Raw genomic sequence first — 25,547 nt, 5'->3', positions numbered from 1 at the left:
AGTGGTGCACAGAGGCACTATGAGGCATTAGTGGTGCACAGAGGCACTATGAGGCATTAGTGGTGCACAGAGGCACTATGAGGCATTAGTGGTGCACAGAGGCACTATGAGGCATTAGTGGTGCACAGAGGCACTATGAGGCATTAGTGGTGCACAGAGGCACTATGAGGCATTAGTGGTGCACAGAGGCACTATGAGGCATTAGTGGTGCACAGAGGCACTATGAGGCATTAGTGGTGCACAGAGGCACTATGAGGCATTAGTGGTGCACAGAGGCACTATGAGGCATTAGTGGTGCACAGAGGCACTATGAGGCATTGGAGTGGTGCACAGAGGCACTATGAGGCATTGGAGTGGTGCACAGAGGCACTATGAGGCATTGGAGTGGTGCACAGAGGCACTATGAGGCATTAGAGTGGTAATCTAATCGTTCCGGTGCTATCAGATATCTGGCCCAGAGGAGTTAGTTTGGCTCCAGTCACAAATACCAGCTGACCAGGCATAGAAATAATCATATATAATATACTGTATGCTATTTAGCAGATGCTTTTATCCAAAGCGACTTAGTCACGCGTGCATACATTTTATCTATGGGTGGCCTCAGCGGGAATCGAACCCACGATCACATTTGCTGCAAGTGCCGTAGAATGACTAGACTCAGACATACTGACCAAAGAGCAAGGCGGTGCTGCTGGGAGAAATATGCTGTTTACAGCTTTTGATTCATTCTGTTTGCTTTCAAAGTATTGACAAAGTACAACCGATCAATCACAGATTAAGGTTTTCTTTTTTGCTTTTTTTGGGCTTTAATTTTAAAATCAGTAATAATCAGTTCCATTTTTGTTTTTAGTAATTGTTTATTAACTGAACTAATATTGATTTTTGTTGACTTATGATTGAATCAGATTTGAATCTTGTGAGTCACTAATGAGTTGATTTTAATGAATCAGTCTTAATTAAATGATCTAATCTAAAACACACTTTCTTGCTGCTTCCTTACAACTAATCCTCCACGAACTGAACTATTCTCTCTCGTAATAATGTGTTGATTTAACTCTCACAGGCTGTGCTATTTAGCAGATGCTGTGTGAGAGTCTGTGTGAGAGTCTGTGTGAGAGTCTGTGTTTTTGTGTCTGTGTTTTTGTGTCTGTGTTTTTGTGTCTGTGTGAGAGTCTGTGTGAGAGTCTGTGTGAGAGTGTTTCTGTTACAAGACTTTGGGAGCTCATAGTCCACTAAAGGCTGGAGTGTTTTCCCCTCTTCCCCCCCCCCCCCCCTCGCCTCTCTCTCGCCTCTCTCCCCCCCTCCTCTCGCCCTCCTCTTTCTCCCCTCCTCCTCTCGTCCCACTCTTTCTCCCCTCTTCCTCTCGCCCCCCTCTTTCTCCCCTCCTCTTTCTCCCCTCTTTCTCCCTTCCTCCTCTCGCCCCCCTCTTTCTCCCCTCCTCTTTCTCCCTTCCTCCTTTCGCCCTCCTCTCGCCCTCCTCCTTTCGCCCCCCTCTTCTCCTCATCTCGCCCCCCTCTTTCTCTCCTCATTGTCCCCCTCTCTCTCGCCTCTTTCGCTCCCCTCCTCTTGCCCTCCTCTTTCTCCCCTCCTCCTTTCGCCCCCCTCTTCTCCTCCTCTCACCCCCCTCTTTCTCTCCTCATTGTCCCCCTCTCTCTCTCGCCTCTCTCGCTCCCCTCCTCTCGCCCTCCTCTTTCTCCCCTCCTCCTCCTCTCGCCCCCCTCTTTCTCTCCTCTCTCTCCCCCCCTCCTCCCATTTCTCTCTCTCTCCCCCTCCAGGTAACGTGCCCTCCCCCAACGCTCCTCTGAAGCGTGTCCTGGCCTATACAGGCTGTTTTAGCCGCGTGGGCACCATCAAGGACATCCACCTCTACCTGTCTCGGAGGCTACGCATCAAAGACGAGGACATGAGGTTGTGGCTCTATAACAGCGAGGTGTGTATTCTTGAGCAACTATCACATGTCCACAACTATATTATAAGTGATATTATGGTGACATGAGAAAATATAAATTAATATAAACGTGCGGATGTTGACCTCTCCTCATCCAAACCTCCCCCCAGAACTACCTGACCCTGTTCTCCTCCTCCCCCCAGAACTACCTGACCCGGTTCTCCTCCTCCCCCCAGAACTATCTGACCCTGTTCTCCTCCTCCCCCCAGAACTATCTGACCCTGTTCTCCTCCCCCCCCCCAGAACTATCTGACCCTGTTCTCCTCCTCCCCCCAGAACTATCTCACCCTGTTCTCCTCCTCCCCCCAGAACTATCTCACCCTGTTCTCCTCCTCCCCCCAGAACTACCTGACCCTGTTCTCCTCTTCCCCCCCAGAACTATCTGACCCTGTTCTCCTCTTCCCCCCCAGAACTATCTGACCCTGTTCTCCTCCTCCCCCCAGAACTATCTGACCCTGTTCTCCTCCTCCCCCCCAGAACTATCTGACCCTGTTCTCCTCCTCCCCCCCAGAACTATCTGACCCTGTTCTCCTCTCCCCCCAGAACTATCTGACCCTGTTCTCCTCTCCCCCCAGAACTATCTGACCCTGTTCTCCTCCCCCCAGAACTATCTGACCCTGTTCTCCTCCTCCCCCCAGAACTATCTGACCCTGTTCTCCTCCTCCCCCCAGAACTAGATGACCCTGTTCTCCTCCTCCCCCCAGAACTAGATGACCCTGTTCTCCTCCTCCCCCCCAGAACTATCTGACCCTGTTCTCCTCCTCCCCCCCAGAACTATCTGACCCTGTTCTCCTCCTCCCCCCAGAACTATCTGACCCTGTTCTCCTCCTCCCCCCCAGAACTATCTGACCCTGTTCTCCTCCTCCCCCCCAGAACTATCTGACCCTGTTCTCCTCCTCCCCCCAGAACTATCTGACCCTGCTGGATGATGAGGACCACACTCTGGAGGGCCTGAAGATTCAGGACGAGCAACACTTAGTTATCGAGGGTACGTTCAACGAACGCTATAATTAATAAAAACTTTATCTGACTGCTGAGTGTGTTGAAATGTTTAAAAACCCTGACTGCAAACTTCTGATTTATAAAGAGAAGATGAAAGTAGCACGTCTTTGTAAAGTCATTGATGTGTAAAACCTTCATCTTGTGTTTTTTTTTAGTTCGGAACAAAGACATGAGCTGGCCAGAAGAGATGTCCTTCATCGCTAACAGCAGTAAAATGGACCGACATAAAGGTACAATGGGACGGCGTCACAAGCCCCTTCTACCAGTACATTGGTACATTTACAACGCAGTTATCAAGAGCTTTCACTATCTACAATGATCGATTTTATCTCTAACCTCATTCCGATTCTCCCCTAAAACCTTTCAAACGTGTAAATATGTAGTCTAATACTGTGCATGTCTACCCCCCCCCCCCCCCCCCCCCAGTTGCTACGGAGAAGGGTGCCACGGGCCTCAGTAACCTAGGCAACACGTGCTTTATGAATTCTAGTATCCAGTGTGTGAGCAACACCACGCCCCTCACTGACTACTTCATCTCAGGAAGACACCTCTATGAACTCAACAGGTGTGTGTGTGTGTGTGTGTGTGTGTGTGTGTGTGTGTGTGTGTGTGTGTGTGTGTGTGTGTGTGTGTGTGTGTGTGTGTGTGTTGTGGAAAGTTGAACAGTTGGTTGGATAGCATCACTGACTTGTATTTTTCGTGTGTCCAGAACCAATCCCATCGGGATGCGAGGTCACATGGCTAAATGTTACGGAGACCTGCTGATGGAGCTGTGGAGTGGAACTCAGAAGAACGTTGCTCCTCTCAAACTCAGGGTGGGTTTTAGAAATCCTGGCATGGATCGGCACAACAGTGGAGGGGATTTCCTTACTCCCTGTAGTGGACAGTAACTTGTACTGTGTCCTTAATGTCTCCATATGTGATATGAATGGATTGGCTAATATGTGGTCTCATTCAGTGTTTTCTTTAAGCGCCGGCCGTCGGCTAAATAGCCGATAACAGGCTTGTCAGCCGGCTACTTTTTCCACTTCGTTAATTAACTCGGCTTCTTTTCATTTAAAAGCTTCCGATTTTCTAGTCAGAAAAGTCTGTGTAGCCTTCTCCCACAAGAATGAACGATATGCGTTTTCTAGTGACCTCTTTATTGATGGTGTAGGCTGTCAGTCACAAAGCCAGCGATGACAAGGAAGATGCTGGTTGGTCACTCTGCTGTCTGTCCCGCCTCTCGGTGCCTGTGCTATCTTTGTGCGCTCTGGTTGGCTGCAGTCAAATGTATTTTCGTGATCCTATAGGCCTAGACAATATCCAAAACATCTAGCGATACGCTGAATTCATACATTATCAGACATTTGAATTGTAAAGTCATGTCTTTCTACTCAATACCACAACTCATTTTTATCAATATAAGAGGTAAAGTCATAAAAAGTATTCAATAATTTAGCTGTGTATTTCAGATGGAATCAAAGCATTAAAGTAGAGCTGGTTTGGCGTAGTGGTCTAAGGTTCTGCATCACAGTGCTAGCTGTGCCACTAGAGATCCTGGTTCGAGTCCAGGCTCTGTCGCGACCGGGAGACCCATGGGTGGCGATGCACAATTGGTCTAGCATCGTCCGGGTTAGGGGAGGGTTTGGCCCGGAAGGGATGTCCTTGTCCCATCGCCCACTAGCGACTCCTGTGGCGGGCCGGGTGCAGTGCACGCTGACCAGGTCGCCAGGTGTACGGTGTTTCCTCCGACTCATTGGTGCGGCTGGCTTCCGGGTTAAGCGGACATTTTTGTCAAGAAGCAATCTTTTCACCATTCGGATCAGCTCTGAAGAAGGTCTGATGTGATTGGTCGTGATATGAATGAATTGACTAATGTGTGTTTGTCTCACTACCGACCCGTGTAGTGGACGATAGCGAAGTACGCCCCACGGTTCAACGGCTTCCAGCAGCAGGACAGTCAGGAGCTTCTGGCCTTCCTATTGGACGGGCTCCATGAGGACCTGAACAGGGTGCATGAGAAACCCTACGTAGAGCTGAAGGACAGCAACGGACGACCCGACTGGGAAGTCGCCTTAGAGGTCAGAGTTCAATCAATAAACCAAACATACGCACAACTTCACACACACACACACACACGCGCACACACAGTCAACCAATACACACACGTACAACCAATCAATCAATCTTTATTTTCCCAGAGAATTTTCCACTGTTAATATGGAAACAATAAATTCAATAAACGGAAAAATGGAAAAGGAAAAACTAGACTGTAGAGTAACATTCACCAATCATACAGCACTACATCATCATCGTCCTTTGAAGCATCTTCTGGCAGCCATCTTGGGTGTCTAGAGACCAGGAGAGAGTCAATGAGTCAGCCCATCCACTAAGCACTTCTTAAGGAGTGGATGACCTGTGAAGTGTGTGTATTGATATACAGTTAATGAACAGTGTGTGTGTGTGTGTGTGTGTGTGTGTGTGTGCATGTTTATAGGAGTAATTAGCAGCATTAGTGCTGTGTGTGTGTGTGTGTGTTTTACGTCTCTCTATGGTTCCGTGTGTGTGTTCCTCGTCAGGCGTGGGAGAACCACTTGCGGAGGAACCGTTCCATCGTGGTGGATCTGTTCCACGGCCAGCTCAAGTCCCAGGTCAAGTGTAAGACGTGTGGTCACATCAGCGCCCGCTTCGACCCCTTCAACTTCCTGTCTTTACCCCTCCCCATGGACAGCTCCATGCACCTGGAGATCACTGGTGAGGACCTGGGGCTCAATACCCTGATGGGGGGGGGGGGGGGGGCAGGTCCCTGGAAAGGGATGGGGGGGTTTGATCTCTGTGGACATGATTTCCGGATGGCGAGTTGGTTTTGGTCTTAATTGACCTGAACCGTTTGCCAGAGGAGAGTTTTTATTTTATTATTATTTTTCCTGCACACTTCCTTACCCTAGTGGCAGCGGCAGGGTAGTTAGAGGCAGGTAGCCTAGTGGTTAGAGGAGGCAGGTAGCCTAGCGGTTAGAGGAGGCCAGGTAGCCTAGCGGTTAGAGGAGGCCAGGTAGCCTAGCGGTTAGAGGAGGCCAGGTAGCCTAGCGGTTAGAGGAGGCCAGGTAGCCTAGCGGTTAGAGGAGGCCAGGTAGCCTAGCGGTTAGAGGAGGCCAGGTAGCCTAGCGGTTAGAGGAGGCCAGGTAGCCTAGCGGTTAGAGGAGGCAGGTGGCCTAGTAACCGAAAGGTTGCAAGATTGAATCCCCGAGCTGACAAGGTAAAAATATGTCGTTCTGCCCCTGAACAAGGCAGTTAACCCACTGTTCCTAGATCGTCATTGTAAATAACAATTTGTTCTTAACTGACTTGCCTAGTTAGATAAAGATGAAATCAATTAAAAAACAAACCTGAGAATGGTGCAGGTCCTTGATAGAAGCCAAGCGGCAGCCAATGGCCCGTTCTCACAGATCTCAATTATTAGCAAATCATTTCCTCAAAGACAATAATGTTCAATGGGAAATATGCATATTTCTATTCACTTCCTGAAGTGACTGCATTTCGTCTGTCTGTGTCTGTCTGTGTCTGTCTATGTCTGGTCTGGTCTGTCTGTCTATGTCTGGTCTGGTCTGTCTGTGTCTCAGTCATTATGCTGGATGGTTCTACCCCTGTACGGTTCGGCCTAAGGCTCAACATGGATGACAAGTACACGGGTCTAAAGAAACAGCTGAGTGAGCTGTGTAGTCTGAAACCAGAACAGATACTACTGGCTGAGGTCCACAGCTCCAACATCAAGGTACACACACCACACACCGCACACACCGCGCACGCGCGCACACACACACACACACACACACACCACACACACCACACACACACACACCACACACCACACACCACACACACACACACACACACACACACAATAGCCCAATACAGAGAGAAGCTATAGTAGTAATCGTGTTTTTGTGCTGTAGAACTTCCCTCAGGATAACCAGAAGGTGCGTCTGTCGGTGAACGGCTTCCTGTGTGCGTTTGAGATCCCTGTGCCATGCTCCCCCACTTCCCTCACCTCTCCAACACAGACAGGTGAGAACCTCCTACACTAGAGGTGGGTAGAGTGTAACGCGCTGCTTCTAGAGGCTGGTAGAATGTAACACGCTGCTTCTAGAGGCTGGTAGAATGTAACGCGCTGCTTCTAGAGGTGGGTAGAATCGTTGGACCCTATTGTGGCTGAAGTGACGAGTGTCTTACAGACAGAAACACTTTGGAAAAAGGCATTCATTATAACGGTTTGAGAAACTGTATCTCTCCTTACGACCTTAACCCTACCATACTCCTCACGGTCACATGATAAACCAACTCACTGTTTCCAGAAGGGCTTGCTGACATGTCCGTCTGTAACACCTCTCCAGACATCACCCCTGTGCCCATGGCTAACGGGGTGGCGGTGGCAGCTAAAGCCCATCCTGATGGTAAGCCTGGTCTGATCTCCAACGGCATGCCCAGCACCGTGGTGCACTGCAGAGAGACCACAGAGAGAAGCCTGCCCAACGGACACGTATCCCCCGTCCAGGACAGCCCCTTCATCGGGTACATCATCGCCATGCACAGGAAGATGGTGGGTACCACAGAATAAAATATTTTACAGAATAAATTAATTAGAATAGAATGTTTTATATACATTTTTTTTTAACTCTCTCACTGGCCAGTTTATTAGGTACACCCATCTATTACTGTGTAGGACCCCCCCTTTGCCTCCAGAACATCCTGAATTCTTTGGTGCATTCTACAAGGTTGTCGGAAACGTTTCACAGGGATGTTGGTCCATGTTGGCGCGATGGCATCACGCAGTTTGTGCACATTGGACAGCGGTACATTCATGCTGCCAACAGCCCGTTCCATCTCATCCCTTTATGTTATATTGGGTTGAGGTCTGGGGACTGACCAGGACACTCAGTAAACTGAGCTCGCTGTCATGTTCCAGGTGATGTTTTTCACCTCCTCAATTGTCCAGTGTTGGTGATGGCGTGCCCACTGGAGCCGCTTCTTCTTGTTTTTAGCTGATAGGACTGGAATCCAGTGTGGTCGTCTGCTGCAATAGCCCATCCGTGACGAAGACCGACAAGTTGTACTGCACTGTTATTTATCTGTTTGTGGCCCGCCTGTTAGCTTGCACGATTGTTGCCATTCTCCTTCGCCATCTCTCCTCAATGAGCTGTTTTCACCAACAGGACTGCAGCGGACTGGATGTTTTTTGTTTGCAGCACCGTTCTCTGTAAACCCTAGACACAGTCGTGCGTGAAAAGCCCAAGAGGCTGGCAGTTTCTGAGATACTGGATCTGGCACGCCTGGCACCGACGATCATACTACGCTCAGTCGCGTAGGGGACTCGTTTTGCCCGTTCTAATGTTCAATTGAACAGTAACTGAATGTCTCGATGCCTGTCTGCTTTATGTAACAAGCCAGAGCTACGTGACTCTTCCAGTTTCCTTCACAAGGTCCTTTGCTGTTGTTCTGGGATTGATTTGCACTTTTCGCACCAAAGTACGTTCATCTCTAGGAGACAGAACGTGTCTCCTTCCTGAGCGGTATGACGGCTGCGTGGTCCCATGGTATTTATACTTGCGTACTACTGTTTGTACAGCTGAACGTGGTACCTTCAGGCGTTTGGAAATTGCTCCCAAGGATGAACCAGACTTGTGGAGGTCTACAATTTTTTTTCTGAGGTCTTGACTGATTTCTTTTGATTTTTCCATGATGTCAAGCAAAGAGGCACTGAGTTTGAAGGTAGGCCTTGAAATACATCCACAGGTACACAATTGAGACGATTGACTCAAATGATGTCAATTAGCCTATCGGAAGCTTCTAATGCATTGACATCCTATTCTGTAATTTTCCAAGCTTTTTAAAGGCACAGTCAACTTAGTGTATGTAAACTTCTGACCCACTGGAATTGTGATAGTGAAATAATCTGTCTGTAAACAATTGTTGGAAAAATTACTTGTCATGCACAAAGTAGATGTCCTAACCGACTTGCCAAAAGTATAGTTTGTTAACAAGAAATGTGTGGAGTGGTTGAAAACAAGTTTCCATGTGTATGTGAACTTCCGACTTCAACTGTGTGTATGTATGTGTACATACACTGCTCAAAAAAATAAAGGGAACACTTAAACAACACAATGTAACTCCAAGTCAATCACACTTCTGTGAAATCAAACTGTCCACTTATGAAGCAACACTGATTGACAATAAATGTCACATGCTGTTGTGCAAATGGAATAAACAACAGGTGGAAATTATAGGCAATTAGCAAGACACCCCCAATAAAGGAGTGGTTCTGCAGGTGGTGACCACAGACCACTTCTCAGTTCCTATGCTTCCTGGCTGATGTTTTGGTCACTTTTGAATGCTGGCAGTGCTTTCACTCTAGTGGTAGCATGAGACGGAGTCTGCAACCAACACAAGTGGCTCAGGTAGTGCAGTTCATCCAGGATGGCACATCAATGCGAGCTGTGGCAAGAAGGTTTGCTGTGTCTGTCAGCGTAGTGTCCAGAGCATGGAGGCGCTACCAGGAGACAGGCCAGTACATCAGGAGACGTGGAGGAGGCCGTAGGAGGGCAACAACCCAGCAGCAGGACCGCTACCTCCGCCTTTGAGCAGGAGGAGCACTGCCAGAGCCCTGCAAAATGGCCTCCAGCAGGCCACAAATGTGCATGTGTCTGCTCAAACGGTCAGAAACAGACTCCATGAGGGTGGTATGAGGGCCCGACGTCCACAGGTGGGGGTTGTGCTTACAGCCCAACACCGTGCAGGAATTTGGCATTTGCCAGAGAACACCAAGATTGGCAAATTCGCCACTGGCGCCCTATGCTCTTCACAGATGAAAGCAGGTTCACACTGAGCACATGTGACAGTCTGGAGACGCCGTGGAGAACGTTCTGCTGCCTGCAACATCCTCCAGCATGACCGGTTTGGCGGTGGGTCAGTCATGGTGTGGGGTGGCATTTCTTTGTGGGGCCGCACAGCCCTCCATGTGCTCGCCAGAGGTAGCCTGACTGCCATTAGGTACCGAGATGAGATCCTCAGACCCCTTGTGAGACCATATGCTGGTGCGGTTGGCCCTGGGTTCCTCCTAATGCAAGACAATGCTAGACCTCATGTGGCTGGAGTGTGTCAGCAGTTCCTGCAAGAGGAAGGCATTGATGCTATGGACTGGCCCGTCCGTTCCCCAGACCTGAATCCAATTGAGCACATCTGGGACATCATGTCTCGTTCCATCCACCAACGCCACGTTGCACCACAGACTGTCCAGGAGTTGGCGGATGCTTTAGTCCAGGTCTGGGAGGAGATGCCTCAGGAGACCATCCACCACCTCATCAGGAGCATGCCCAGGCGTTGTAGGGAGGTCATACAGGCACGTGGAGGCCACACACTGTAGAAAATAGTGAAAACATCAAAACTATGAAATAACACATGGAATCATGTAGTAACCAAAACAGTGTTAAACAAATCAAAATATATTTGAGTTTCTTCGAAGCAGCCACCCTTTGCCTTGATGACAGCTTTGCACACTCTTGGCATTCTCTCAACCAGCTTCATGAGGTAGTCACCTGGAATGCATTTCACATAAAATGTTATTGATCACATACACATATTTAGCAGATGTTATTGCGGGTGTAGCGAAATGCTTGTGTTTTTAGCTCCGACAGTGCAGCACTATCTAACCTGGAATGCATTTCAATTAACAGGTGTGCCTTGTTAATTTGTGGAATTTCTTCCTTATGCGTTTGAGTCAGTCCGTTGTGTTGTGACAAGGTAGGGGTGGTATACAGAAGATGGCCCTATTTGGTAAAAGACCAAGTCCATATTATGGCAAGAACAGCTCAAATAATAAGAAACGACAGTCCATTACTTTGACTGACCTTCATGTCTTAATCTGGAAAATGTCATGAACTATGAAAGTTTCTTCAAGTGCAGTCGCAACAACCATCAAGCGCTATGATGAAACTGGCTCTCATGAGGACCGACACAGGAAAGGAAGACCCAGAGTTACCTCTGCTGCAGAGGATAAATTCATTAGTTATCAGCCACATAAATCGTCAATTAACTGCCCCTCAAATTGCAGCCCAAATAAAGTAACATACACATCTCAACATCAACTGTTCAGAGGAGACTGCGTGAATCAGGTCTTTATGGTCGATTTGCTACAAAGAAACCACTACTAAAGGACACCAATAATAAGAAGAGACTTGCTTTGGCCAAAAAACACGAGCAATGGACATTAGACCGGGGGAAATCTGTCCTTTGGTCTGATGAGTCCAAATGTGAGATTTTTGGTTCCATCTGCCGTGTCTTTGTGAGACCCAGAGTAGGTGAACGGATGATCTCCGCATGTGTGGTTCCCACCGTGAAGCATGGAGGAGGAGGTGTGATTGTGTGGGGAGGCTTTGCTGGTGACACTGTCAGTGATTTTATTTAGAATTCAAGGCACACTTAACCAGCATGGCTACCACAGCATTCTGCAGCGATATGCCATCCCATCTGGTTTGCACTTAGTCCCACTATCATTTGTTTTTCAACAGGACAATGACCCAACACACCTCCAGGCTGTGTAAGGGCTATTTGACCAAGAAGGAGAGTGATGGAGTGCTGCATCAGATGACCTGGCCTCCACAATCACCCGACCTCAACCCAATTGAGATGGTTTGGGATGAGTTGGACCGCAGAGTGAAGGAAAAACAGCCAACAAGTGCTCAGCGTATGTGGGAACTCATTGAAAACTGTTGGAAATCATTCCAGGTGAAGCTGGTTGAGAGAATGCACAAAGCTGTCATCAAGGCAAAGGGTGGCTACTTTGAAGAATCTCAAAAATAAAATATATTTGGTTTTGTTGAACACTTTTTAAAATGTTATTCCAAATGTGTTATTTCATAGTTCTGATGTCTTCACTATTATTCTACAATGTAGAAAATAGTCAAAAATAAAGAAAAACCCTTGAATAAGTAGGGTTGCCACTGCCCTAGTGATGTCTTTTAGGAAGGAAGTTGTCCAGGCCGCTTTTATGTCTGTTTTTAGATGTTGATATTATATCTACATGCACGCAGCAGTTTCCACACTTAAATCTCTAGATGCTGTTTTCCACTGTGCCCTTAGACTCATTACTGGTGATTTTTATTTTAGAACGCACCATTGTATCAAAGTTGAGTTGAACATCTCTGTCTTTAAGAAGAGGTTCAGCATCTCTGTCTTTAAGAAGAGGTTCAGCATCTCTGTCTTTAAGAAGAGGTTCAGCATCTCTGTCTTTAAGAAGAGGTTCAGCATTCCATTCTGTTTATTTACAAAGTGCTCCTGCAGAATTTTCACGAATGTACCTGACAACACTGGTCAAGGTCACAACAATAGAATGCAGTACAAGAGCACAATACTGAGTAGTGCTAGGGGTTCCAATGGTGGCTTCTGATTTAGGGAGTGCTGCATTTTTGTTTTTTATGCTCCTGAGATGTGGATGCGTTGCCGGGGAGGCTCAGGGTTGGATGCGTTGCCGGGGAGGCTCAGGGTTGGATGCGTTGCCGGGGAGGCTCAGGGTTGGATGCGTTGCCGGGGAGGCTCAGGGTTGGATGCGTTGCCGGGGAGGCTCAGGGTTGGATGCGTTGCCGGGGAGGCTCAGGGTTGGATGCGTTGCCGGGGAGGCTCAGGGTTGGATGCGTTGCCGGGGAGGCTCAGGGTTGGATGCGTTGCAGGGGAGACTCAGGGTTGGATGCGTTGCCGGGGAGGCTCAGGGTTGGATGCGTTGCCGGGGAGGCTCAGGGTTGGATGCGTTGCCGGGGAGACTCAGGGTTGGATGCGTTGCAGGGGAGGCTCAGGGGAGAATGCGTTGCCGGGGAGGCTCAGGGTTGGATGCGTTGCCGGGGAGGCTCAGGGTTGGATGCGTTGCAGGGGAGGCTCAGGGGAGAATGCGTTGCCGGGGAAGCTCAGGGTTGGATGTGTTGCAGGGGAGGCTCTAAGTGAAGGTTGGCTTTGTTTTTATGATCATGTTTTATAATATAGTATTTTGTGTTTTGTACTGATGTTTGTATTGTGAAAAAGAGACATGGTCTCTGACACCCTGTTAAAGTACAATATATAGAACGAGTAAGGAGAGTACATTTCTCATGTTTTGGCATCGAGGTTCGTAGTTCCGAACGTTTTTTCGTTCCTGTGTGTCCTCCTGTAGATGCGGACGGAGTTGTATTTCCTGTCCAGTCAGAAGAACCGCGCCAGTCTGTTTGGGATGCCTCTGATCGTTCCGTGTACGGTGCACACCAGTCAGAAGGACCTGTACGATGCCGTCTGGATACAGGTGGCCCGTCTGGCCAGCCCTCTGCCCCCGCAGGAGGCCAGCAACCATGCACAGGACTGGTCAGTACCCCACACACACATCACACACAGGGCTAGTCTCCACTTGATGGGAAGGTTATCTTGATTTAAAGGTTCATTTTATTGACTGAAGGTGATATTGTTTGTAGGTTGTTAATAATGTAATGTGTGTATTATGCCCCTACCTACAGTGATGACAGTATGGGTTACCAGTACCCCTTCACACTGAGAGTGGTGGGGAAGGATGGCAACTCATGTGCCTGGTGTCCCTGGTACAGGTGAGGCCTCCTCCACCATCATCATCATCATCAAAACACACACTTCTCTTCTATTACTGTATCCATCTCATGTTTGGGAAACGGCGTGTGTGTGTGGGAAACGGCGTGTGTGTGTGGGAAACGGCGTGTGTGTGTGGGAAACGGCGTGTGGGAAACGGCGTGTGTGTGTGGGAAACGGCGTGTGTGTGTGGGAAACGGCGTGTGTGGGAAACGGCGTGTGTGTAAAATGGCGTGTGTGCAGAGGGGGAAACGGCGTGTGTGTTGGTACCATCTCTGTGCTTCTGCTCGTGTGTGAATTGTGTGTTCAGGTTCTGTCGAGGCTGTGCGGTGGACTGTACGGAGGACAGGGCCTCGGTAGGAAACGCCTGCATAGCTGTCGACTGGGACCCTACAGCCCTACACCTCCGCTACCAGACCTCACAGGAGAGGGTAATGTTCACTCACCACCCCGTTCACCAAAGTGGTTCGCTCTTACAGACAGTGAGTCACGTAGCCAGAGCTTTCTATGTAAAACAGGCAGACAGGCATCGAGGCATTCAGTTACTGTTCGATTGAATGTTAGAATGGGCATAAGGAATGACAAGAACGTGGTATGATCATCGGTGCCATGCATGCTGGATCTAGTATCTCAGAAACGGCTGACCTCCTGGGCTCTTTACGTACGACGGTGTCTCGGGTTTTACCGAGAACGGTGCTGCAAACAAAACACATCCAGTAAGCTGCAGTCCTGTGGGGTGAAAACCGCTCGGTGATGAGAGAAGTCGGAGGAGAATGGCAAGAATCGTGCAAGCTTACAGGCGGGCCACAAACAGACAAATAACGGCGCATAATCAATCAAATGTATTTATAAAGCCCTTCTTACATCAGCTGATATCTCAGTGCTGGTCAGAAACCCAGCCTAAAACCCCAAACAGCAAGCAATGCAGGTGTAGAAGCACGGTGGCTAGGAAAAACTCCCTAGAAAGGCCAAAACCTAGGACGAAACAGTCTATGAGGGGTGGGCCAGTCCTCTTCAGGCTGTGCCGGGTGGAGATTATAACAGAACATGGCCAAGATGTTCAAATGTTCATAGAAGCCCAGCATGGTCAAATAATAATAATCACAGTGGTTGTCGAGGGTGCAACAGGTCAGCACCTCAGGAGTAAATGTCAGAACAGCATCTTGGAACACAACTTGTCGGTCTTTGTCACGGATGGGATATTGCAGCAGACGACCACACCGGGTTCCAGTCCTATCAGCTAAAAACAAGAAGAAGCGGCTCCAGTGTGCACGTGATCACCAACACTGGGCAATTGAGGAGTGGAAAAACATCAGCCTGGTCCAACGAATCCCAGTTCCTGTTGCGTCATGCTGATGGCAGAGTCAGGATTGGGCGTAAGCAGCATGAGTCCATGGCCCCCCCCTCCTCATCCTGCCTGGTGTCAACGGTACAGGCTGGTGGTGGTGATGTCATGGTGTGGGGAATGATTTCCGAGCACACGTTAGGTCCCTTGATACCAATTGAGCATCAGTTGAAAGCCACACCTTGTAGAATCCATTCCCTGAAGAATTCAGGCTGTTCTGGAGGCAAAGTTGGATCCGACCAAGTACTAGATGAGTGTACCTAATAAACTGGCCACTGAGTGTATATCATATAGCATTTTCTACAGCCCGAAACATACTGGACCGGTACAGACCTACACCTCCCTCTACCAGACAGGAGAGGGTCATATATATCATATCATATATATGTATATATATAGAGAGAGAATATCCTACAGCCTAGTACAGCCCTACACCTCCCTCTGCCAGACAGGAGAGGGTCAGTCATCAGATCCTATAGGAAAAGATTACGTCCACACATCCACACAGGTGCTGGAGATATGTTGAGTATAAAAACACATCATGGCACCAGAGACCTTTACCCATATCAAATCATATCAAGGCTTCCTATCAACCCTGATCTTATCAATGTAGTGAGGAGCAGAGTCACAGGCCCCTGTCTCCATCTGTCCCGTCTAACCCCCTTCGTCCTGTCTCCATCTGTCCCGTCTAATCCCCTTCTCCCTGTCTCCATCTGTCCCGTCTAACCCCCTTCTCCCTGTCTCTCTCTGTCCCGTCTAACCCCCTTCTCCCTGTCTCCATCTGTCCCGTCTAATCCCCTTCTCCCTGTCTCCATCTGTCCCGTCTAACCCCCTTCTCCTTGTCTCTATCTGTCCCGTCTAACCCCCTTCTCCCTGTCTCCATCTGTCCCGTCTAACCCCCTTCTCCCTGTCTCAATCTGTCCCGTCTAACCCCCTTCGTCCTGTCCTCATCTGTCCCGTCTAACCCCCTTCGTCCTGTCTCCATCTGTCCCGTCTCCCTGTCTCCATCTGTCCCGTCTAACCCCCTTCTCCCTGTCTCCATCTGTCCCGTCTAACCCCCTTCTCCTTGTCTCCATCTGTCCCGTCTAACCCCCTTCTCCCTGTCTCCATCTGTCCCGTCTAACCCCTGTCTCAATCTGTCCCGTCTCCCTGTCTCCATCTGTCCCGTCTAACCCCCGTCTCCCTGTCTCCATCTGTCCCGTCTCCCTGTCTCCATCTGTCCCATCTAACCCCCTTCTCCCTGTCTCCATCTGTCCCGTCTAACCCCCTTCGTCCTGTCTCCATCTGTCCCGTCTCCCTGTCTCCATCTGTCCCATCTAACCCCCTTCTCCCTGTCTCCATCTGTCCCGTCTAACCCCCTTCGTCCTATCTCCATCTGTCCCGTCTAACCCCCTTCGTCCTGTCTCCATCTGTCCCGTCTCCCTGTCTCCATCTGTCCCGTCTAACCCCCTTCTCCCTGTCTCAATCTGTCCCGTCTAACCCCCTTCTCCTTGTCTCTATCTGTCCCGTCTAACCCCCTTCTCCTTGTCTCTATCTGTCCCGTCTAACCCCCTTCTCCCTGTCTCCATCTGTCCCGTCTAACCCCTGTCTCAATCTGTCCCGTCTCCCTGTCTCCATCTGTCCCGTCTAACCCCCGTCTCTCTGTCTCCATCTGTCCCGTCTCCCTGTCTCCATCTGTCCCGTCTAACCCCGATCTCCCTGTCTCCATCTGTCCCGTCTAACCCCCTTCTCCCTGTCTCCATCTGTCCCGTCTAACCCCCTTCGTCCTGTCTCCATCTGTCCCGTCTCCCTGTCCCCATCTGTCCCATCTAACCCCCTTCTCCCTGTCTCCATCTGTCCCGTCTAACCCCCTTCGTCTTTTTTCTTCTGTCCCGTCTAACCCCCTTCGTCCTGTCTCCATCTGTCCCGTCTAACCACCTTCGTCCTGTCTCCATCTGTCCCGTCTAACCCCCTTCTCCCTGTCTCTGTCTCTCTCTAGATAGTGGAGGAGCACTGTAGTGTGCAGCAGAGTCGCAGGGCCCAGGCTGAGCCCATCAGTCTAGACAGTTGTCTGAAGGCCTTCACCAGTGAGGAAGAGCTGGGAGAGGATGAGCTCTACTACTGCTCTAAGTGCAAGACCCACCGCCTGGCCACCAAGAAGCTGGACCTGTGGAGGCTCCCGCCTATACTGGTCAGAATACTGACACGCACACTGTACACTGTAGTTAGTATCTGGTAGCATCATAACATCTGTCTACTGTAGTTAGATGTAATGACGCTACCGCCTATACTGGTCAGAACACTGACACACACACTGTACGCTGTAGTTAGATGTTAGATGTTATGAGGATACCAGATACTAGTGTTCCACAGTATACCCCCTTCTCCCTGTCTCCATCTTAGATGTTATGAGGATACCAGATACTAGTGTTCCACAGTATACCCCCTTCTCCCTGTCTCCATCTTAGATGTTATGGGGATACCAGATACTAGTGTTCCACAGTATACCCAAACTTTGCTACTTTTTCGATAGGAGAAGATGAAAAACGGTTCTGTACAAGATGTGTCTCACGTCATGTACGGATTGAGAGGATCCGGTCTGTCTTGTAATTTGTCTGAATCTTCTCTAGGGGGCAGCAGTAAGCTAGCCAGGCTACTTGTCTTCTCTAGGGGGCAGCAGTAAGCTAGCCAGGCTACTTGTCTTCTCTAGGGGGCAGCAGTAAGCTAGCCAGGCTACTTGTCTTCTCAAGGGGGCAGTAGTAAGCTAGCCAGGCTACTTGTCTTCTCAAGGGGGCAGTAGTAAGCTAGCCAGGCTACTTGTCTTCTCAAGGGGGCAGTAGTAAGCTAGCAAGGCTACTTGTCTTCTCTAGGGGGCGGTAGTAAGCTAGCCAGGCTACTTGTCTTTTCTAGGGGGCGGTAGTAAGCTAGCCAGGCTACTTGTCTTCTCTAGGGGGCGGTAGTAAGCTAGCCAGGCTACATGTCTTCTCTAGGGGGCGGTAGTAAGCTAGCCAGGCTACTTGTCTTCTCAAGGGGACGGTAGTAAGCTAGCCAGGCTACTTGTCTTCTCTAGGGGGCGGTAGTAAGCTAGCCAGGCTACTTGTCTTCTCTAGGGGGCGGTAGTAAGCTAGCCAGGCTACATGTCTTCTCTAGGGGGCAGTAGTAAGCTAGCCAGGCTACTTGTCTTCTCTAGGGGGCGGTAGTAAGCTAGCCAGGCTACTTGTCTTCTCTAGGGGGCGGTAGTAAGCTAGCCAGGCTACTTGTCTTCTCTAGGGGGCAGTAGTAAGCTAGCCAGGCTACTTGTCTTCTCTAGGGGGCAGTAGTAAGCTAGCCAGGCTACTTATCTTCTCTAGGGGGCAGTAGTAAGCTAGCCAGGCTACTTGTCTTCTCTAGGGGGCAGTAGTAAGCTAGCCAGGCTACTTGTGTTCTCTAGGGGGCAGTAGTAAGCTAGCCAGGCTACTTGTCTTCTCTAGGGGGCAGTAGTAAGCTAGCCAGGCTACTTGTCTTCTCTAGGGGACGGTAGTAAGCTAGTCAGGCTACTTGTGCATGTAGATGACACAGCCCGAGCCACATTTGAGAAGCAAGTGAGAGGAGAGAGAATGCCGACAGCATGACTTCTTCTAAGGAAAACATCATACCTCCACGCCCGCAGCTTGTTGACAACTGGCTCCAGAAGAAAACTGTGGGAGTAATTTGTTTACAAAGCAGATGAGGGCCAGCCCACCAAAACAACTAAGCCACAGGTGTTACAAAGCAGATGAGGGCCAGCCCACCAAAACAACTAAGCAACAGGTGTTACAAAGCAGATGAGGGCCAGTCCACTGCACTGCTTTGTTGCTTAGTTGTTTTGGTGGAAGGGAGGTTTAGTTCCAAAACGACAAACTATTTTCCACATTACATTCGCATTGGAACGTTATTCTACTAGCAACTAAATTCAAATATATTTTTTGTGTGATAATGACGTGAATGTATACCAAACAATAGGTTCACCATCCTAATATTGAATGGCACACACATAATCCATGTCTCAAGCCTTAAAATCCTTCTTTAACCCCGTCTCCTCACCTTCGTCTACACTGATTGAAGTGGATTTAACAAGTGACATCAATAGGGGATCATAGCTTTCACCTGGATTCACCTGGTCAGTCTATGTCATGGAAAGAGCAGGTGTTCTTAATGTTTTGTACACTAAGTGTATTCTACATGACATTCATGTGAGCATTATATGATTACATCCCAAAAGTAATGTGAAATGCACTCATTTATCTATGACAGCAATATACTGTACACTGAACAAAAATATAAACGCAACATGTAAAGTGTTGGTCTCATGTTTCATGAGCTGAAATAAAATATCTCAGAAATGTTCCATATGCACAATAAGGTTATTTCTCTAAAATGTTGTGCACAAATTTGTTTACAACCCTGTTAGTGAGCATTTCTCCTTTGCCAAGATAATCCATCCACCTGACAGGAGTGGCATATCAAGAAGCTGATTAATTAGAATGATCATTATACAGGTGCACCTTGTGCTGGGGACATTAAATGGCCACTTTAAAATGTACAGTTTTGTCACACAACACAATGCCACAGATGTCTCAAGTTTTGGGGGAACGTGTAATTGGCATGCTGATTTAAGGAATGTCCACCAGAGCTGTTGCCAGAGAATTTTATGTTAATTTCTCTACCATAAGCCGCCTCAAACGTCATTTTAGAGAATTTGGCAGTACATCCAACTGACCTGACAACCGCAGACCAAGTATAACCACACCAGCCCAGGATCTCCACTTCTGGCTTCTTCACCTGCAGGATTGTCTGAGACCAGCCACCCGGACATATGATGAAACAGAGGAGTATTTATGTCTGTAATAAAGCCCTTTTGTGGGGGAAAAACTAATTCTGATTGGCTGGGCCTGGCTCCCCAGTTGGGTGGGCCTATGCCCTCCCAGGCCCACCCATGGCTGCGCCCCTGCCCAGTCATGTGAAATCCATAGATTACGGCCTAATGAATTGTATTTATATTGACTGATTTCCTTATATGAACTGTAACTCGGTACAATCGTTGAAATTGTTGCATGTTGCGTTTTTATATTTTTGTTCAGTATATTTACACTACTTTGCATTTGTCTGTGCTTGTTAGCAGTAGCCAGCTAGCAGCCCTGAGTGGAGCATTGCACCATGGGAGTTTAAATGCACTCTGGGAATCGTAGTATTTTGTTGTGTTACAACCTGTGATTTTTAAATTGATTTTTATTTGGATTTCATGTAATGGACGTATACAAAATAGTCCAAATTGGTGAAGTGAAAAAATATACTAATTACTTGCGTGCATATGTATTCACCCCCTAAATAAGATCTGGTGCAAACAATTACCTTCAGAAGTCACATAATTAGTTAGATTGCACACAGGTGGACTTTATTTAAGTGTCACATGATCTGTCACATGATCTCAGTATATATACACCTGTTCTGAAAGGGCCTAGAGTCTGCAACACCACTAAGCAAGGGACATCACCAAGCAAGCGGCACCATGAAGACCAAGGAGCTCTCCAAACAGGTCAAGGACAAAGTTGTGGAGAATTACAGATCAGGATTGGGTTATAAAAAAATATCAGAAACTTTGAACATCCCACGGAGCACCATTTTAAATCCATTATTAAAAAATGGAAAGAATATGGCACCACAACAAACCTGCCAAGAGGGGTCTGCCCACCAAAACTCAGACCAGACACGGAGGGCATTAATTAGAGAGGCAACAAAGAGACCAAAGATAACCCTGAAGGAGCTGCAAAGCTCCACAGTGGAGATTGTATTATCTGGCCATAGGACCACTTTAAGCCGTACACTCCACAGAGCTGGGCTTTACGGAAGAGTGGCCAGGGAAAAAAACATTGCTTATAGAAAAAAAATAAGCAAACACGTTTGGTGTTTGCCAAAAGGCATGTGGGAGACTCCCCAAACATATGGAAGAAGGTACACTGGTCAGATGAGACTAAAATTAAGCTTTTTGGCCATCAAATGCCCTATTGGGAAAATGATTGGAACCATTTCCCTGTATGACCGCTAGGTTTTATGGGTATTATGACTTCTACTGTGGTACTCTGTGGTCCGTCAGTATTAGACAGAATGTCGTGACCCCATCCGCCTGTGAGGGAAACAACCTGTGGTTACCTAGGTTACCCCATTTGGCTCACAGCAAAAACACTTGACCTTTTTCAAATACAATTTTGTTGTTGTCGGATTGTTTTAGTAAATAACAAAACTACATTTTAAGAAAAGTACAACATGTCTAAAGATGACTTTTCAACATTGCCTGCTCCCGAGCGTTTTCACTCCTTAGAAAAACGAAGAAGACTATAAAGCAACAAGTAATGAGTGGAGTTACAAACAGATTATAATCAACAAGTTAAATATCTTTCTTGTGATAATGTTTTCCACAAACCTACTGTATATACGTGTAGCCTACTTGGACACGCCGGTCCCCACATTTCCAACTCTCTCACGCCATCTGTACTTTACTTGACATACTATTTATATTTTTGTCAACTTTTACTTCACTACATTACCCCCAAAACAAAGTCATATACTTTTTACTCCATACAATTTCCCTGACACCCAAAACTACTTGTTATATTTTGAGTGGAAAATGGTCCAATTCACACACTTACCAAGAGAACATCCCTGGGCATCCCTACTGCCTCTGGTCTGGCGGACTCAAGTCAAATCAAATTGTATTTGTCACATGTGCCGAATACAACAGGTGTAGACCTTACAGTGAAATGCTTACTTAAAAGCCCTTAACCAACAATGCAGTTTTAAGAAAATATCAAAAAGTTAAGAGGTAAGATTAACAAATAATTAAAGTGAAGCAGTAAATAACAATAGCGGGGCTATATACAGGGTGTACCGGTACAGAGTCATTGTCAATGTGCAGGGGCACCGGTGTCGAGGTAATTGAAGTAATATGTGTACTCACTAAACACAAATGCTTTGTTTGTAAGTTGTGTTGGAGTGTGCCCCTGGCCGTTGTGCCGTCTGGTTTGCGTAATATAAGGAATTTGAAATGGTTTTTACTTTTGATACTTAAGTACTGGCCAGCAGCATACCACCCTGCATCCCACTGCTGACTTGCTTCTGAAGCTAAGCAGGGTTGGTCCTGGTCAGTCCCTGGATGGGAGACCAGATGCTGCTGGAAGTGGTGTTGTAGGGCCAGTAGGAGGCACTCTTTCCTCTGGTCTGAAAAAAATATCCTAATGACCCAGTGATTGGGGACATTGTCCTGTGTAGGGTGATGTCTTTCGGATGGAATGTTAATCGGGTGTCCTGACTCTCTGAGGTCATTAAAGATCCCATGGCACTTATTGTAAGAGTAGGGGTGTTAACCCCGGTGTCCTGGCTAAATTCCCAATCTGGCCCTCATACTATCACGGTCACCTAATCATCCCCAACTTAATTTTGACTCATTCATCCTCATCTCCTCTCCCCTGTAACTATTCCCCAAGTCGTTGCTGTAAATAAGAATGTGTTCTCAGTCGACTTACCTGGTAAAATAACGGTTAAATTGAAATTAAATAAAAACCATTTTAGCAATTTCATTTACTTTTGGTACTTAAGTATATTTAAAACCAAATACTTTCAAACTTTTACTCAAGTAGTATTTCACTGGGTGACTTTCACTTTTACTTGAGTCATTTCCTATTAATGTATCTTGACTTTTACTCAAGTCTGATTATTGGGTACTTTTTCCACCGCTGCTTTTCGGCATGTTTTGTTATTTCTGTATGACGAAAACCGACAACGAAGTTGGCTCTTTGACCACCATTTGTAAATAGGAAAGAATATTTGTTGTTTTGCCTAATTTATGGCCGTGGTCGAGGGGAATTGTTTATTACGTGAATATCGACTAGGAGTATAGGGAAATAATGCATGCTATCGAATGCCATGCGAGCCAATCAGACACAAATATTCAATGCTATGGTATAATTAGCTATAATGAATCATATGTCTAAATATAATCTCATATGACCCAATATGTCCATAGATTAGCAAATTAACCCTTGATATGTATCAAATTACATTTTAAAATAGTTCATAGGTAATTGTACACTTTATTTTCTATGCTCTGCGTCTCAGGATTGGTTTTGCATCTGGAACATTTAAGATATTCTTGTATTTTTTTTAACATGGTGTTTTATTTGTTAAAGATCTGAATATAGAACACATTCTGTGTGTTATTTTAGTTGGTCAACCAGTTATCAACATTTTGTTCAATGTTCAGAAAAGTAAGGCCCAGTGGTTATTCTGTGATTTTAGATAATAGGCTTTCCTTTTTGTGTGTGTGTGTGTGTGGTTTCAAGTATTGTTTATGTATTGAGTATTGGGATACTAAACCAGGTATCGAAGTAAAAATTCTGGTATCGTGACAACACTATCAGATACTGTGTACTGTAGTTAGATATTATGAGGCTACCAGATACTGTAGTTAGATGTTATGAGGCTACCAGATACTGTAGTTAGATGGTATGATTCTACCAGATACTGTAGTTAGATGGTATGATTCTACCAGATACTGTAGTTTGATGGTATGAGGCTACCAGATACTGTAGTTAGATGGTATGAGGCTACCAGATACTGTAGTTAGATGGTATGAGGCTACCAGATACTGTAGTTAGATGGTATGATTCTACCAGATACTGTAGTTAGATGGTATGAGGCTACCAGATACTGTAGTTAGATGGTATGAGGCTACCAGATACTGTAGTTAGATATTATGAGGCTACCAGATACTGTAGTTAGATGGTATGAGGCTACCAGATACTGTAGTTAGATGGTATGAGGCTACCAGATACTGTAGTTAGATGGTATGAGGCTACCAGATACTGTAGTTAGATATTATGAGGCTACCAGATACTGTAGTTAGATGGTATGAGGCTACCAGATACTGTAGTTAGATGGTATGAGGCTACCAGATACTGTAGTTAGATGGTATGAGGCTACCAGATACTGTAGTTAGATGGTATGAGGCTACCAGATACTGTAGTTAGATGGTATGAGGCTACCAGATACTGTAGTTAGATGGTATGAGGCTACCAGATACTGTAGTTAGATGGTATGAGGCTACCAGATACTGTGGTTAGATGGTATGAGGCTACCAGATACTGTAGTTAGATATTATGAGGCTACCAGATACTGTAGTTAGATGGTATGAGGCTACCAGATACTGTAGTTAGATGGTATGAGGCTACCAGATACTGTAGTTAGATGGTATGAGGCTACCAGATACTGTAGTTAGATGGTATGAGGCTACCAGATACTGTAGTTAGATATTATGAGGCTACCAGATACTGTAGTTAGATGGTATGAGGCTACCAGATACTGTAGTTAGATGGTATGAGGCTACCAGATACTGTAGTTAGATGGTATGAGGCTACCAGATACTGTAGTTAGATGGTATGAGGCTACCAGATACTGTAGTTTGATGGTATGAGGCTACCAGATACTGTAGTTAGATGGTATGAGGCTACCAGATACTGTAGTTAGATATTATGAGGCTACCAGATACTGTAGTTAGATGTTATGAGGCTACCAGATACTGTAGTTATACGTTATGAGGAAGTAGTGCACTATAGAGAATAAGGTGCCATTTGGGAGGTACCTTAAGTTTTCCAGAACATCCACAGGATGGGGCACATGATACACTACTACATAGCACCCAGCCTCACTACATAGCACCCAGCCTCACTACATAGCACCCAGCCTCACTACATAGCACCCAGCCTCACCACATAGCACCCAGCCTCACCACATAGCACCCAGCCTCACCACATAGCACCCAGCCTCACCACATAGCACCCAGCCTCACCACATAGCACCCAGCCTCACTACATAGCACCCAGCCTCACTACATAGCACCCAGCCTCACTACATAGCACCCAGCCTCACTACATAGCACCCAGCCTCACCACATAGCACCCAGCCTCACCACATAGCACCCAGCCTCACCACATAGCACCCAGCCTCACCACATAGCACCCAGCCTCACTACATAGCACCCAGCCTCACTACATAGCACCCAGCCTCACTACATAGCACCCAGCCTCACTACATAGCAGCACCCAGCCTCACTACATAGCAGCACCCAGCCTCACTACATAGCAGCACCCAGCCTCACTACATAGCAGCACCCAGCCTCACTACATAGCAGCACCCAGCCTCACTACATAGCAGCACCCAGCCTCACTACATAGCAGCAGCCAGCCTCACTACATAGCAGCAGCCAGCCTCACTACATAGCAGCAGCCAGCCTCACTACATAGCAGCAGCCAGCCTCACTACATAGCAGCAGCCAGCCTCACTACATAGCACCCAACCTCACTACATAGCAGCAGCCAGCCTCACTACATAGCAGCAGCCAGCCTCACTACATAGCAGCACCCAGCCTCACTACATAGCAGCACCCAGCCTCACTACATAGCAGCACCCAGCCTCACTACATAGCAGCACCCAGCCTCACTACATAGCAGCACCCAGCCTCACTACATAGCAGCACCCACCATCACTACATAGCAGCACCCACCATCACTACATAGCAGCACCCACCATCACTACATAGCAGCACCCACCATCACTACATAGCAGCACCCACCATCACTACATAGTAGCACCCACCATCACTACATAGCA

General features: G+C 47.4%; 1 protein-coding gene across 5 annotated transcripts in view; it reads left to right on the top strand.

Annotated features, from left to right (window-relative positions):
* Positions 1-25,547, top strand: part of LOC129822389 (ubiquitin carboxyl-terminal hydrolase 32-like) — a 116,776-nt gene that overhangs the window by 79,800 nt on the left and 11,429 nt on the right. For 3 of the 5 annotated variants that reach the window (XR_008754483.1, XM_055880636.1, XM_055880634.1), the window contains exons 17-30: positions 1,776-1,930; positions 2,855-2,936; positions 3,106-3,180; positions 3,377-3,515; positions 3,660-3,765; positions 4,840-5,013; positions 5,512-5,686; positions 6,553-6,704; positions 6,886-6,997; positions 7,285-7,529; positions 13,125-13,309; positions 13,459-13,545; positions 13,854-13,974; positions 16,867-17,058. Coding sequence is in view for 4 of the 5 variants with exons in the window: in XM_055880636.1 (XP_055736611.1) it covers positions 1,776-1,930; positions 2,855-2,936; positions 3,106-3,180; positions 3,377-3,515; positions 3,660-3,765; positions 4,840-5,013; positions 5,512-5,686; positions 6,553-6,704; positions 6,886-6,997; positions 7,285-7,529; positions 13,125-13,309; positions 13,459-13,545; positions 13,854-13,974; positions 16,867-17,058 (2,000 nt within the window). In the remaining variant the exon portion in view is untranslated. The remainder of the gene's footprint in view (positions 1-1,775; positions 1,931-2,854; positions 2,937-3,105; positions 3,181-3,376; positions 3,516-3,659; positions 3,766-4,839; positions 5,014-5,511; positions 5,687-6,552; positions 6,705-6,885; positions 6,998-7,284; positions 7,530-13,124; positions 13,310-13,458; positions 13,546-13,853; positions 13,975-16,866; positions 17,059-25,547) is intronic. The other 2 variants (XM_055880637.1, XM_055880635.1) reach the window with 1 other exon arrangement.

This window comes from Salvelinus fontinalis, chromosome 24 (genome assembly GCF_029448725.1).
Source record: "Salvelinus fontinalis isolate EN_2023a chromosome 24, ASM2944872v1, whole genome shotgun sequence".
NCBI classification, from domain to species: domain Eukaryota; kingdom Metazoa; phylum Chordata; class Actinopteri; order Salmoniformes; family Salmonidae; genus Salvelinus; species Salvelinus fontinalis.
Note: the sequence above shows the minus strand (reverse complement) of the source record. Positions and strands in the feature narration are given on the sequence as shown.